This window comes from Jaculus jaculus, chromosome 15, assembly GCF_020740685.1.
Source record: "Jaculus jaculus isolate mJacJac1 chromosome 15, mJacJac1.mat.Y.cur, whole genome shotgun sequence".
NCBI lineage: Eukaryota > Metazoa > Chordata > Mammalia > Rodentia > Dipodidae > Jaculus > Jaculus jaculus.
The window spans coordinates 1,123,809-1,140,154 of NC_059116.1; the positions used below are offsets into that span (position 1 = coordinate 1,123,809).

The window sequence follows — 16,346 nt, forward strand, 5'->3', positions numbered from 1 at the left end:
ATGTATCTAAATACTTTGTCCTCAGCTGGTTATGCTGATCTAGGAGGTTGTAGAGCCTTTGAGAATAGAGCCTGTTTATTGGCAGTTTAGGCCTTGAGGAACAGTCCTTCAGGGTAATCTATTTGCTTAGCTTAGGGTTCCTTCTCTGCTTCCTGACCCACCAAGATACAAGTTGTACTGCAATCTTGCTATAGATAGAGCTCCAGTATTTCTACCATTCCTGCCATATGGATAATAGCCTTTCAAACTGTGAGCCAAAATAAACCTCTTCATTTTAAGTAGCTTCTGTCAGATATTTGATTGCAGTGACAAGAGTAAGAGTTAATACACAAGCAAAGTGTGGACTTGAGTTAGAACCACAGTGAGATATGACCAGTGGCATTAGGAAGTATGAAGACCCTAAAGCATCAAAATATGCTGATCATCTGAATGTCAGGATTATCAAAGAGTATCTAGAAGTGGGTAGCTGCCTCCTAATCTGCCAGTCTTTTTCCTATAGGGGCAGCTGGTCACTCTGTCTACCTCTTCCTCAGGAAGACATAGCTGGTAGGGACATAACTACCCTAAAGTACCATAATAGGCATCATGGAAGATGAACAGACAGCACATTTGGCAGTGACAATATTCTTGGCCTTAACTCATTTCTAAGGCTGCTCATAAGACAGCAGTAAATAATTTTTATTATGGTCTACTGTTGCCCAGGTAGTTCCTGTGTCCCACATGAGCACATATTCCTTTCTTCAAGGACTCCACAGTGCTACATTCTCCAAAGGACAAACTCAGCCAGCTGTTAGCAGTCACTTGAGGATTTCATATAAACTGGTCTTTGGGAGAAAGTGGAATATCACCAGTAAGAACTTAACTGGCATATGGGAATGCATGAATAGCTACTATTCAGAGCTATTTTGCCCCTTATCTCACTATTTCCATGACTGGTCTTATGAAAAAAATCTGTGTGTTCATTGTTTGAGAATACAAAAAGCAGGAGAGTCTGGGCCTACTAAAATTCATGTTAACTTAATGACTCATAATGGGCAAAGTAGAAATTATTTTATAATTAAAAAATGATTATGGTCATGCCAATGATTATTTCTGTTGTTTCATTTGTTTGATCACTCAATCACATTACAAACACTTACTGCTTAGCTTTATTAAGTTATGAGGTAGGCAAAGAAACCCTTTATTCAACTTGGGTTGAAGTATGTGTAACTTACCCATTATGCTGTCTGTCCCATTGGCAGGAGGTGTGCAGGAAGAGGTGCTATAATGGTTTGTGCCACTGCGATGGAAAGTGGACATTGGAGGAAGACTGGAGTTGATGTCTGCTGAGGTGTGGGATGGATAGCTCTGTAGCAAGAGGCAGAAAAAGGAGGTCACATTCAAGCACAGAATACTTAGCCAGTTAGTTTTCTAATACTTCTTTCAGATCACTTCATATTGCAAGGGAGATAGCTTTCAGAATTTCAAAACAGCCAGGAATATATTTTGCTTAGATCTGACAGATTTCATTTTCTGAATAATCAAATGCATAGACATGGCTGGTTCAAGGTTGTGGCAAACAGAGAAAGACACTGTCAATGAAAGACACAGAGGAATTATCATAGCCTGTAAATCTACAAATTAACACTCTCTGAAATTTGCTAAGAATAAGAACCTTGTGTTTAGTAATGGCTAAGGGACATTACCAATACAGTTTCTCATGTGGCTTAATGGGTGAGTCCACTGCCTCCAAATGGTCTTTCTCTCTGCTTGGTAATATTCTTCTGATTCATTAAAACTTTCTTAAAAGGAATGTATTTGGTTTTCAATTTGAAATTATACCTTTTATGCATCTGAGCATATTTTAAAAGTTCCTCCTCACCATGCAGTGAACTTAATTGGGAGAAAAATCAAATCACATATGCAAAATTCTACAGCATGATTGGAGATGAAAAAAATAATTATAACAAACAAGGAAAATAAACATTGAATGAATAATTCTTAATAGGTTTGAAATTTGAACATTTTAGTCCAGTGCCCAAGCTTTTATTTGTAGTCAAACTTTCCTGATTTTGATCATGAGTTCCTAGAAAAGTAGAAAATGATGGTGGAGAAGTAAAAATGTTAGTCAAATGATGCTGCATTATAATCACAGTTGGTAGTTGTCTAAGCTTTCATTCTAATTCCTTCAAATAGGAGGTAGGAGAAGAGAAAATTTGAAAGTCAGTCATTTTCTATTTACTAAAACTGTGCTAGAATATGAAATAGTTTGTGATCTATCCACTTGAACATGGGAGGTGATATGAACAGGCAACTCTGTCTCTGCTGTTTACTTCTACAGATGGTAAAGACTAAGTGACAACAGGGTATCATACTAGATATGCACTTTTGAGTGTATCAGAAATCTCAATGCCTAAAATCTTCTTGGTCATCAGAGAAGGGTGTAAGACCCTTATTTCATATGACAAGAGACAGACCATAGAAATCCAGAAAGTATTATTTCCCTCATCAGTACATAGAAAGGATCATAAATGTGGATATGATAAGAAAAACACAGAGACAAAAAAAGTGATATGGTCATATTTGGCATTTGTAAAATGAAGATTAATACATTGCTATGGTGTGTTATGGCACAATGAACTAGAATCCAGAGGGTCCTGCATCACAACTACCTCATGATCTAGATGTTTTTACTAGTTAAACATAGCCTTAAACTCATGAGTAAATTCTGAACTGTGGTAGTCATTGAATATAGAGAGAGTCAGATGAGCTGCTTCCTTCAGGACACAAAAATATACCAAGGGAAATGAGTACAGGATATACTCCGAATAGAATCTTTTACTCAAAAGAAAAAAAAAAATCCTAACTTTTTATAGCCCAGCAGTTTTCACCTGGAGTAAAGCAAAACAGAATATGAGTGGCAGAATCGGTTATTTGAAAACAAGACTAAAAATAGAGAAAATAGGAATCTAGCCTATGTGGAAACCCCATGAATACCAACAAAGTGCATAGAAATATATAAACTTTCTTTTCAGTGGGTTACAACAGGTCAAAGCTGACATGGAAATCCCTGTTGATGCACATAGCTGACTCTCAAAGGTGCTCACACTCTATTCTCAGAGTTGTATCCCTCAAAACATCAGAATAAAACAGCAATACCTTGCAACTCCAATGCAGTGGGTTTCTATACCAAAGGAAACCAATGTTGAGAGAGAGACAGCCCAGAACAAAACACAGTAAACAAAAGAAAAGTGGCAAAGAAGATCTAAATGAAAGTTTACAAAGTTGATCTGCCTCTATTGTGTCTTTGATCACAGAAACAATGCAACTGTAAGAATAATAGCAGTGTGCTATTTTTGCCTCTATTTGCACAGTCCTTGTGTATACAGAGATGCATTTCATAAAGTAGCTGTATCCTACTCATCTCCACATCAGTCTTACCAAACGTTCATGTGGATGCAGGCTACAGTAGCTGCTAGACTGTGGAATATGAGAAGAATTGCCCAACATTCCTCCATAGCCAGGCTGATTCATCCCACTGGAGGAGCCCCAAGGGTCACTGCTGTGATGGCCATCTGTAAAGGACAAAGAAAACCGTGACTCTTCTGAGGCATTCAGCCTTGCCTTTTCAAATAGTTTCTTCCTGTACTTGAAAATAACTGCCTGTTGTGTATTCATCTTTGTTACTGAGCTGATTACATCACAATATAATCATTATTATTTTTACCCTGGTGGCATTTATGTTGTCAAACAAAGAGAAACATTTAACAAAGTTAGGGTTCTTTGTAAAAACTCAACTGGAAAAGAACAACTATCCAAAATTATTTTAAGTCAGCAAGGTAATTAATGATGAAGGCAATATTTCTTAGAAGCCCCTTACCCCAATTTTTATGAAAGCCAACTAAAAAGTTAAATTGTTCCCAAATTCTGGTGAAAAGAAGAGCTAAGACATTACAGAGCTGGCAAGTTTACAAGTTCCCAAAGAATAGAATGCAATAACTAATCAAAGAACAATTCAGATTTAAAAGGTTGGATTTCCTTTTGTAACATGCACAATATATAGAATTAATGTTGGAATTATATTCTGATATATGAGGAAGAGGACGCTCACATATTCAGCAAGTGATTTTTAGGATAGTATATATGGTCATCTTAGACATCCAATAGGGATCCAAAAAGTATACACATGTCTTAAGCTGGGTATTATGCTACAAAAGTTTTGATAAACTCTGGATTTCATAAAACTGTGAAGTTAAAGAGTTTTTAAAATGATGTGGAAACTACACAAAATATCTTTTAATATAAAGTTAAACTTTAATTAAAATCACATTAGAAACATTCTGAAAGATTCTTTTAGTTCCCTGACCCTGCCTTCCTAGATGTAATTATTACAAATTGCTGTTGTTTGGTTTTGATTTCAACCTAGGGGCAAAATGATGATCTCTACTACTACTTTAATATTAGAATATTATATATGATATGTATATGACATATTTATATATCATGTAATGATTTGTACAGTTATAATATATATGATAAAATACCCAGAACAAAGCATAATAAACAAAAGAACAATGGCATGGAAGATCAAGACAAAGGTTTAGAGAGGTGGGCTGTCTTTGGCCTCAGAGATGATACAACTCCAAGATTAATGTGCATTTTTGCCTCTGGCTGATAGCATAGCAGGTACTTTGCTTCCTTGCAAAATAAGCTGATCCTCACCATAACATTTTATTTAGTAATAGTCTTTTAAATATTAGGTAACTTAAATGTTGATCTTTTATTTTATTCAGTCATTTTTCACTGAAATATTAAATTCAGAAGTTAGAATTTTAGAACTGAAATGAAGAGGTGATAGATTTCTTTATGAACCATGGAAGCAACATCATGCCTGCAATTTTGACAACTTTAGACATTCAAATAGAAGATGGAAATTAAAGTTATATGAGGTCACAGTAATGACTTTAAAAATATTCCCCAAATGATGTGACTATCTTTGCTGTAATTACACCTACTTTAAGTCCTGAATTCCATAGCCATGTACCCCTATTTAAGGGAACTGATGTGAGTCAATCAAGATGTCATTGTTTCTGTGGTTATCATATGGAAATGCCAGATATTTAAGAAGATTATCATTTCATGTACTTTACATTTAGTCCTTGAGTTATGGAAGATTAAATTCCACTTTAAATTCAAATATGAAATTCAAGACCACTAATATGTTGAGTGCACCCTTGACAAATATATGAAGAACATACATCACTGAATGAGCATTTCCATGAAACATACTTACAATGTGATGCACAGGGTGGTAATATGTTGGGAATTGTTAACACAGCAAACTCTACACAATGCAGACTTAGAAAAATATGTACTTTACATAAATTATAGTTTTCACAGTAAATTAATATTTATCATATACCAAGATCTTAGCATAATGTTGTTTTGAAATAATAGAATTAGACATGTGCAAATTAATTGTGCTCATCATAAATGACAACTGAAGTTTTTTTTTTTCTTCCTATCTGGATTATTTATATGCAGTGAAGTGAGTATGTTTCCCATAGTTTGAAGGGTTTGATACGGAAAATCACCTACTGTTTAAATCCATATGGCCTTCTCTCCTAACATGTATAGTTCAAGATAACCATTTCCTTTGGCAAACAGAAGACACTTATCCTTCTATTACTTTCCCAGTGAAAATCTGGGTGAGGGACAAAGTCTTGAGTGGACTGTGTCTGTAAGTATCTGTGGGCATTTCTCCTTTGTCCTTCTATTACTTTACCAGTGAAAATGTGGGTGAGGGACATGGTCTTGAGTGGACTGTATCTGTAAGAATCTGTGGGCCTATTTCTCCCTGCTCACCCAGAGGGGAGATGTTGCTGACGCAGCTCCAGTTTACAGCTGAAGGTGGTGAGTTTAATATCATGACACAGAATGTGGACCCAGGTAACTGGTTGCTGCCTCCCTCTCAGGTCACAAAGATAAAAAAGCCCAGTGACCATGACCCCAGTTATGTGTGGAACAAATTCTTCCTGATCCTTAAGGACCCATTTGATTCAATTTTATAGGTTTTCTGTGGAGCATCATATGTGAAGTAACAATTTAAATTAGTTAACATTGAAGAGAAAAGGAAGTCTCTTTTAATGAGGATAATTTTGAACTTGAGCTCTGTAATCTTAGTGATATACCAGGCTACTCATTTGGTATTTCCACCTTAGGGGCATTCTTCCAGTATCATGGTCTTTACAGTGCAAGAAAGCAAGTTTCACTGCACTTTGCCAAGGCATGCTCAAAGAAGGTATACACACAGCAGAATCAGAGTTCTGTAGACAGGAGATCTGGGTCAATTCCACATCTAAACTTAGGGTATCTTGGGAACAAGGGAATTATATTTTGAAAATAAGTGCCATAGCAGGATGTCACAAAAGGCATAGCAAGGATGGAATTCAGCTACTTCCTCTAAATTCTTGAAGTAGCTATTATCATTTTAGCTGCCCTGTCAGCAGAAAAGAGCTGTGCTACTATTGGCAATACCATAAGCTCATGGGGAGTTTACAATTGAGCATATACTCTTTATTCACAATAAAGCTTTATTTTTCTATGTGCATCCTCTACATGCACTCCCCCACTCCCTAAAAGAGTCTAATGTTAAACCAATCAGGATGTCTGAAAGGGAGTTTCACTATATACTATTCTAACAGGTCACTTCAGGTTAAGCTGAACTCCTGCTTTTACTTATTAATGAATATGCTGTTGAAAACTTCATCAAAAGTTAGACCTAAAGGGAATTTGTTCCCTGTTTGCTAAATCCAGGATGTTCAAAACATACTAAGCTGGAGGAGACATGTCTAAACATGCATGTGTGCCAGCAATGGCAAAGATGTTGAAATGGCCAATCCAGTAAGACCAAAACAGTATCCATTCCAGGTGAGCAGATCAATTTAATTTTAATCCATTACATCTCAAAGGGCTTTAATTTGAAAGAAAAAAAAACTTTTATTGATTATTTCTTAAGGTATCAATTTCTAAGGACAAGACTCTGTTTGTTACTCTCCATACTTATATATCTTTCTTTGTTTTAACCTTATACGTGGCATTGAATGATCTCATGGATTTCCCCATGGATGAAATAGCACCTTACCTTGCATGAAGAAGGAGCTAGGGAAAGTGCTGGCTGCTGGTTTGGAGGAAGGGTAGCCTGGCGAGTCCCTGTTGTAGTCGGCAGTGCTTGCTGAAGGAGCATAGACCTGAGGAAGAACAGCCACATGAATTTTGCTTTCTGTAATAACAGAAACATTTCAACATCCATTATTTGGTAAGAAGTTGGCACAAAACACAAAATTACACCTAGTCCAATCTATATCTGGTCAAACCCTCGAAACACTGACCTTTTTGAGTACAGCAAAATGAGACAGTTCAGTATACTTGTGTGACCATAAAATGACCATGTATGAGATTTCCCAGTCTCAGCAGGCAAGGTGACTACAAACCATGTGTACTGTGTAGGACACATGGAACATGAATATGTATGTATATATACATTAATATAAGCAGTACACATAGAGTACAAGTCTATGTATTCCTTTCTGTTTAAAACACAAATGGCCCATAAGCATGTGGCAGGTAAAACAGAAAAACCTGCATCAAGTCTCTCACAAAACACACAGTGAAAACTCTTTTAATTGAAATTTTCACTAGCAGCAGGGGAGAACAAGAAGGTAGAGAGAGAAAGGAGATAGAGAAGAGCAAGAAGATAAAGAGAAAAGAGAGGAGAGGAGAAAGAAATATCAGGGATGACCTATCTAGACCATAGAAAGTGATAAATATATCTGGCACTATTAAATCCACACAGTGTCAGCAGAGATGCATGAAAAATGCCATTTAAAGCCTGGATCAACAAAAGACCACCAACAATCAGTGCGTACACAGGAAGAAAGGGCCATCTTTTTTTTTTTTTTTAGTGCTTATTATGTTTGTATGTACAATAAACTTAAAAAGTGTGCCAAAAACCTAATTTACTTAAATTCGTTTACTAATACTCATGAGACCTGGGAAGCCAATTCCTGATAAAAATATCCCATGTATTTTCTTGTTTATGTTTCCTTGAAACAGGACAACACCATATAAAAGCACAAATTCATAAGGTATAGTTTAACTTTAATTGGTTTTCCCATTTGCCTTTTCTGCTAAATATAATGTTTTTTTAATCCCCATTTTCTTTTGCTCTAAAAGTTCTTTGCTCCAGATGGTCGGAAAGACTGGAGCACTCATCCTCTTGATGAAAATGGATACCTTCCTGCCTCCATTTTGAAACAGTCAGCCGCTCACAAACTTGGCAGTGAGCCTACAGTGATATTCATAGGTCACAGTGAAAGAAAAAGAAATTCACCAGCAAAAAGGCCATCGCAGAGTTACCAACAACTCCCTTCGCCAAAAAAAAAAAAAAACCAACCAAACAAACAAACAAAAAAAAAAAAACACCGCCTTATTACAGTGCACATCAAAAAAAAAAACAACAAAAAAACCTTAAAATTATGTAATTGCTCTCAGAATACCATAATCCACAAACTAAGCATTAATAGCAAGTTTAGGATTTCACAAGGATTGGTCCAGAGACAGATGTGGGAAAATATGCATCCACACCCATATATCAAATAAATGCTACATATGCCCTTGAACATTGGGAGGTCCTAGAGATTAAACAAAAACAAAGCAGAAAGTACCACTCATACTGTAGAAAACAAGAATTTTGTTTTTAAATCATGGAAATATTTAAGTACACTATTTTATAGCATTTTATTTTGCAATTTTCTCCATATTTTAAATGTATGAAAGCCATTTGCTATACATATGGGGTTCACAATAAGGGGGGAAATAAGTCTAAAGTATCTTTAAGAAACAAAGAATGAAATGCAGGGTGATAATCCAAAAACAAATTAACAATCTAACTTTTGTCAAGCAAATTTCAGGGTTTTCCTGAGAACCATGCACCTCCACTTTGGGAGGCATTACTAAATGCAAATAGGAAAGGCTTTGAGAATGATGGCTAAGTAATGAAAGCAGGCATTACCTTCTAGGAAAGGGCAATAGTGAAAATCATATCTCCTTATTCTAGTAACAGATAAACATATTACATCCTCATTCACTAACCTGCCATGCATTTGGCCCATTTGTCATAAAGAAAGCTAAACGTACCATGCAGGTATTATCCCTCAATTTTTAAAAATTTATTTATTTATTCGAGATTGGGTTTCACTCTAGCTCAGACTGACCTGGAATTCACTACGTAGTCTCAGGGTGGCCTTGAACTCACAGTAATCCTTATGCCTCTGCCTCTCAAGTGCTGGGATTAAAGGCATGCGCCACCACACCTGGCTATAACTCTCAATTTTAGAAACCAATATATATATATCCTAAAAAACTGAAACTCTTATGCTAGCCAAGTACTTTGTGTGTGAAAGCAACTGAAATCAATTCTTTTAAGGAAATCATAGCTTAATTTTAGTTACTATTCTACCACATTTTTCTTAAACATGAATACTACTACGATGCCAACATTACATGATGACATCTAACAAGGTTCTTTCTTGTCCACTTCTGGTAGAATTACTTGACATTTTGGGGCAAGATAAGAAAAGGTCAGTTATTTATATTTGAGGAGGCAATCCTGATTATGAATTATGATCAAGTTCAACTACGTAAGGATAAAATCACTTACCTGAATTCACAAATACTCTCTGCCTGGGAAAAGGTGTCTAAGAGATTAAATACAATTTACTATAAACTATATCACATGTTATTTTGTTTTTCTGATGCTACAACCAACTCAAAATTCTTTACATAATATGAAAATTTTTGCCAGCAGGAAATGGATCACAGTTTATAATTTCTAAAAGGCCATTATGTTTGTCTTATAAAACTTGTGTTTATAGTAATTAATAGATCAGTTATAATACTACTAATTTTCCCTTTACATATTTCATTTTTCTCACATTAATAGTGTTCTTATGGTAAGTAGTCTATATTTTTTTTTAATATTATTTATTTTTTTTAAAATTTATTTGAGAGTGACAGACACAGAGAGAAAGACAGATAGAGGGAGAGAGAGAGAATGGGCGCGCCAGGGCTTCCAGCCTCTGCAAACGAACTCCAGACACGTGTGCCCCCTTGTGCATCTGGCTAACGTGAAACCTGGGGAACCGAGCCTCGATCCGAGGTCCTTAGGCTTCACAGGCAAGCGCTTAACCGCTAAGCCATCTCTCCAGCCCTATATTTTTTTATATTAAGTGCTGTACAGATCTGTTTCTTTTAAAGTGCAAGGAATCAATAAATTTGTAAGGTTCAACAATTCCCCTCCCTCCAGTTTATTCATTTACTTTTTTTTGTACCAACAGTGGTTGAGCACAAGAGTGCTAGCCATTAAATCCAAGGTGTCAATCATCTTAGGCAAGCACTTTGCCATTCAGATGCAAGCCATCCCCCTTCTCAACATTGTAAACGTCAGAAAATCCAGTGACAGAATGTTTAAAGCCACTTGCTCAATGTAAGGCACTTGCTAGACATACAGAAGAATCCATTGACCTCAATCTCATTGTTTGACAGATACTTTCTTTTAAAATGGCAATGAAGGGCTGGAGAGATGGCTTAGTGGTTAAGCGCTTGCCTGTGAAGCCTAACGACCCCGGTTCGAGGCTCAATTCCCCAGGACCCACATTAGCCAGATGCAGAAGGGGGCACATGCATCTGGAGTTCGTTTGCAGTGGCTGGAGGCCCTGGCGTGCTCATTCTCTCGCTCTCTCTCTCTCCCCCTCCCTCCCTCCCTCCCTCCCTCCCTCTCTCTGTCTCTCTGAGATAAATAAATAAATAAATAAATAATAAACAAAAGATTTTAAAAAAATATTTTTAAAAAATTAAAAAAATAAAATGGCAATGAAGATATAAAATATTCACACAAACAGTAATTACAATGACTGCACTTTATTTTACCCCCTACTTTTTGAATTTTTAAAATATTTTTGTTTATTTACTTGACAGGAAGGAATGGGAGAGAAAGAGAGAGAGAGAATTGGCACAACACTAACTCCTGCTCCTGCAAACAAACACTAGATGCATGTGCAGCTTTGTACATCTGGCTTTATATGTGTATTGGGGAATAAAACCTAGCCCCATCTTTGCAAGCAAATGACATTCTTTTTAACTGGTATTTCACCTTTCTAGCCCTACCATTTTAATTTTTTAAAATATTTTATTTATTTGAGAAAGAAAGAGAGAGGCAGATAGAATAATGATAGAATGGGCATGCCAGGGCTTCCAGCCACTGCAAATGAATTCCAGATGCATGTGCCACCTTGTGCTTTTGGATTACGTTGGTACTGGGGAATCAAACTTGGGTCCTTGGCTTTGTAGGCAAGGGCCTTAACCACTAAGCAATCTCTCTAGCTCCCTGTTCTATTTTTTTTACTAACCAAGACAACCAGTGACCTGCCTAACTCTTTCTATTTCACTTCATTATTTTGCCAATTTCTCACTTAGAAGTCTTCAATATAGAGTTTTCAATACATTGATTTAATAGCAACATTAAGTTCAATAAAAAAGGTCATGTACATTTTATTTCCATGATTATTATTCTAGATAACAGCAAGATTATTAGCTCAATTAAAATATTTTTAATATGGAGCACATGAAGATCAGTCTATTTTGAAACAAAAGACAATCTTAACCTTTAGTATAGTGCATTGAAGTAGGAGAATCTAATAAGAAACAAAAATCCAAATTTAAAATCTTCTCTAGTGAAGTGGCTCAGATCAAGGTGAGTATTTTGCATTTTGGGTCTTCCCACAAGATTAACTAAAGAAGTGTTAAATTCTGTTGCCAAACTGGAAATCAGGAACTTTGGCAGATCATCACTTTCTCCATGAGTTATTTGTAGAGTAAGAGCCTTGGGAAAACAATGCATTTCACATTAAAGGGTTGAACCATCATTTTTTTCCCAAAATCCTGAATTTAAATTAAAAATCATACAAAAATTATGAATTTAACCAAGCTCCTTAGATATTACTAAGCCTTTGATAAAACTAACAAATGTTTTTATCTTACATATTTAATTTTTGTTGCTACTTGAGAATTACTGTTAGAGTGCATTAGCTGATAGATAGTCTTAATGATTCTTTATATAGTCATCAAAAGACAAAAAAGCAAATAAACAAGCACATCTACAAACCACATGAAGGAAAAGAACCACCCCCCCCTTTTTTCCATTCTGAGGACATGTTGGGGGGCCTTAGGTAATGGATACCAGTAAGGAAAAATTTTAAATTAACGATGGTTACTATTTGTTCAGGACCTCTTGTGGAATGGGTTTTGCTGTGAGTTCCCCATATACTTCTTCTAATTTTCATGATTGAGATTATTAATAGCATCATTCCTGATATTAGACAGAAGAAAAGTATTGGCTCAAAGGAACCTGAGTCTAACTGTTAGTACCACAATTTATTAGGAAGTGAACTCAGATCTGTTTTTTTAATCTCTTTAGTTTTGAGATTCCTCTTTGTAACCTGGGAAGAACAATGACAGCTATGTAAAGTCCTTACTTTTTTCACGTACTGTGTATGTTCATGTTGTAGGTGCACAAGTATATATGTGTACCTACATATGCCATGCACATGTGTAAATGTGCATATGGAGGCAGAGGTTGATGTTGGGTGTCTTCTTTGAACACTCTCCACATAACTTACTGAGATAGGGTGTCTCATTGAACCCAGAGCATGCCAATTCAGCTAGTCTAGCTACTTGGCTTGCTCTGAGGATCCCCAACCCTGCCTCTTAAGTGCTCGGATAGCACATAGGCTCCACATCTAGCATTTACATAGACCCAGGGATCTGAAATCAGGGCCCCAAACATTTTACCCAGTGAGCCATCTCCTTGCAAATTTCTAGTAAGAACAAAAAGGAATAATGTGTGTAAGGCAACTAGAATTGTACCTGTCACATCATTAAACATGAAAAACATATGTCACTAATGTTCATGTCTTCAACTGGACAAATGTAACTCAGAAAAATTCACCTTTCCATTTTAAAAATATTTCAAGTGATAATGCAAGAAATTAGAAGTGTTTGTCAAAGTCTACACTCTGTTAAAAATAAGTGTTTGCTCTTAAAAGATAAGAAATTCTTGACTTCCAACATGAGCAATACTTTGGGGGTAGTTTATAGAAATAGCCTCATAAGGTCTGATTATTTCTTTTTCGGAAAGCAAAATGTCATAAGCATGTTTATGGTGAAACCAAATATATACTATACAACCTGCTTCCTGAAGAAGAAACTGTTAGTAGAATGGGGAAGAACTGGCTTCAGGTCATGTATGAGTCACTGGGTGGGGCTGAGGGAAAGCCACCAGACTATACAGCTGCCTTCACTACTCCTTAATGTTATTACTTGTTGGTGATTTTGCAAGTACCATCTTAATACATAATTTCTAAAGAGAATCAGAATAATGAACCTGCATGAGGCTGTAACGGAAACTGCAGGAGGCTTTCTGAACCTTTTGCAGAATTACTGTATGCTTCACGACAAGCAGAAAATAGCAAAGTGGAATTATACCACAGATGCTCATGTGCTGGCGGGGCTCACTCAGATACTTAGAACTCGGGGTATTTCACACATGTTCTCAATGATGACAGGGGCATACTCACACATCGGAAGTTTATCACATGTCACTGAGACCACAGAGTCCTAGCTTTAACATATACAAAGGTGATCTACTCACCACTCAGGCGTGCACTCTCATTTTTTGCTGTACTTTTTAAAGACATGGGTCTCAATAAGAAGAAATAACAGTTCAAGGTCAGTGATCTCTCTACACTGGCAATGCAGATAGACAATACAATCATTCTATGTGGCCAAGTTAAAGTTATGTTACCAGCTGACTCAATATTAAGGGGAATATGTATTTGAAGTCCCAGTCTTAAGATAGGGATACAGAGTTGGGAGGTTGTAGGAAATACCCAGCTCTGCTGTCAGACCAATTGGGTTCAAACTGCACCTCCCATAATTCACTGCAAAAACATAACAAAGCAAGATCTCTCTCAGGGCCTCAGTTTCCTTATTTGGCAAATGGAGCTATTCTTATTACTAGGATGAAAGATGATATTATGCCAATCATAATTCCTAATCTGGGAGCTGGGGGAGATGCTTGCATAATTCATCTACCACAGACAATAAACATATTGTAATTTGAACCTTGTTGTAAAGAGTCACTTAATTGCTTTGAATTATTTCCAGTAATATGTCTAGAAAGGTACTGTCCAATATGGTGGACCTCAGTAATTGGAAATTATTTGAATTAAGCTTTATGAAAATGAAACAATTAAATAATTCAGTCTCACTCACAGACAGCCACTGCCAGCATACTGGACCATCACCAACACAGAACTGTCCTTTCTCAAAAAGTTCCACTGGGCAATGCTAGCATAGAAGCAAGCTTGTCCATCTGAAATTACTGAGCTAATTTTGCATTTACTGGGGACAATTATCATAATAACATTCACTCAGTTATAACTCATTTTCCTTCAGAATATAGGAACTCTTCCCATGGGCTGGTAGCAAGTCAAAACCTATGTACTCTGAGTACCTGGCATACAACTGGTATGCACTGGATATTGATTTTATGGACTGGCAGGACACTGCATCTAGTTTTATTCATAAAATAATGAAAAGTCTTGTGTACTATTATTCATCTCTTTAAGACAATTTTCACAATCACCTGCTAAAATACTTGCAAATTATGCCAAGCAATATAACATGGAAGGAAAGTTGTGATCCCAGCCTTCTGGATGTATTAAGTATAGAAAGCAACTTCAACTGTGCCTTCATCCTTGCCTTGTACTGGTTCTGACTAAGGAATTAAAGTTAGATTTGGTACCATCACATTTTTTAAAAATGTCTTTGAGGCAAAGCCTCACTCTAGTCCAGGCTGACCTGAAACTCTCCCTGTAGTCCCAGCTGGTTCTGAACTCATAGCCATCCTTCTATCTCAGCTTCCAAGTGCTGGGATTAAAGGCATGTGCCACCATGCTCTGCTCTTGATCACAATTTCTAAAAAGCTAAACAGATTTTACATTTTCTGATCAGTTTTCATATTATCTGTAAATAGGACCCTTTTCTTTACAGTTTTTATTGGCTTTCCCCTCTCAGGAAATCTTTTAAAATCTGCTCCTTATGGATGCTTTATTTTTTCATGCTACTTCTACGTCCACTTCTTTCTGCCCACCTTCTGTCTTAATGAGTATAAATTATGAGGATTTACCCAGGAGCACACCCAGAAAGCAGAACCAACTCCTACTTCTCGCCTTGTCCTCTCAGCAACCACTTCCTAAGTCCTTTCTAAAATCCCAAGTTAAAGTTATGAACAGCAGTAAAATGGCTAGGAATGTTAGTAACCAGACACAGGTAACAAAGCCAAGTAATAGTATGAGGTGGAAAGGCAGCCCATCACACTCAAAGACATACAGCAGTCCAAGACTGTGAAAATTTAGAAATGGAAGCAAACTCCAGGAATACATATCATCCACTTGGTACACACTCAGGACATATTACCAAGTTGTGAAGTATTGACTGAGAAAAGAGAACCTTTCTTACTTTCGAGTATAAATGCCATACTACATTATCACATAAAAAAGTTATGTTTGAAGATGATGCACAAATGCCAAGTCTATTGAAAAACAGGGGCATGTTTATTACAATTGGAAAAATTTTATAAGCCTAAACTGATAAATGATGAGGCCTTTATTCCCACCAAAACCACCCGAAATTTTAAAAGGTATTAATTAAATAGTTTTAAAAACAATTTAGCAGAAAAATTTTATTGCCTAAAATATTTTTTATTGGCATTAAAAAAGATTTCATGACTATGCACAAAACATTTTAATTATACAGGCAGGGTAATGATATTTTATTTCTATTAACTGAATAATATTATCTTCCCAATTCTATCAGGTTGTATCACAAAAAGTATATGAAATAAATCTGTATATTCATCCTAAATAAATTCTTTGAACATGCAAACATATTTAGAATAAACCAAATGCAAACATATATCCATACTTTGTCACAAACACCACACATATTTCCCCTCCCAAGTATCAGTTGAGTCTCGATTACCTATTGATGAACACATAAAACCTGAAGTGAAACCCTTCAAGATAATTTCAAGCAAGAAGTGTTTTTTCCCCCTCACCACCAAATTCCCATTTTTATGTTAAGAATTAGTAAAATTGTTAGCAGTGCAGGGTCCTCTTCATTGTTAATAAAATGGCAGAAGTCAAACAAATGGAGAAGTTCTTCCAGAAGGAAGCGAGAAGCAGGGA

At 36.3% G+C, this 16,346-nt stretch overlaps 1 protein-coding gene across 18 annotated transcripts in view; it reads right to left on the reverse strand.

Moving 5' to 3' along the window:
* Tcf4 (transcription factor 4) overlaps nucleotides 1-16,346 on the reverse strand; it is a 349,556-nt gene that overhangs the window by 45,269 nt on the left and 287,941 nt on the right. For all 18 annotated transcript variants that reach the window (XM_045135203.1, XM_004654754.2, XM_045135205.1 and 15 more), the window contains 3 exons: nucleotides 7,124-7,229; nucleotides 3,421-3,554; nucleotides 1,215-1,347 (listed from right to left, as the gene is read on the reverse strand). In XM_045135203.1, coding sequence (XP_044991138.1) covers nucleotides 1,215-1,347; nucleotides 3,421-3,554; nucleotides 7,124-7,229 — 373 coding nt within the window. The remainder of the gene's footprint in view (nucleotides 1-1,214; nucleotides 1,348-3,420; nucleotides 3,555-7,123; nucleotides 7,230-16,346) is intronic.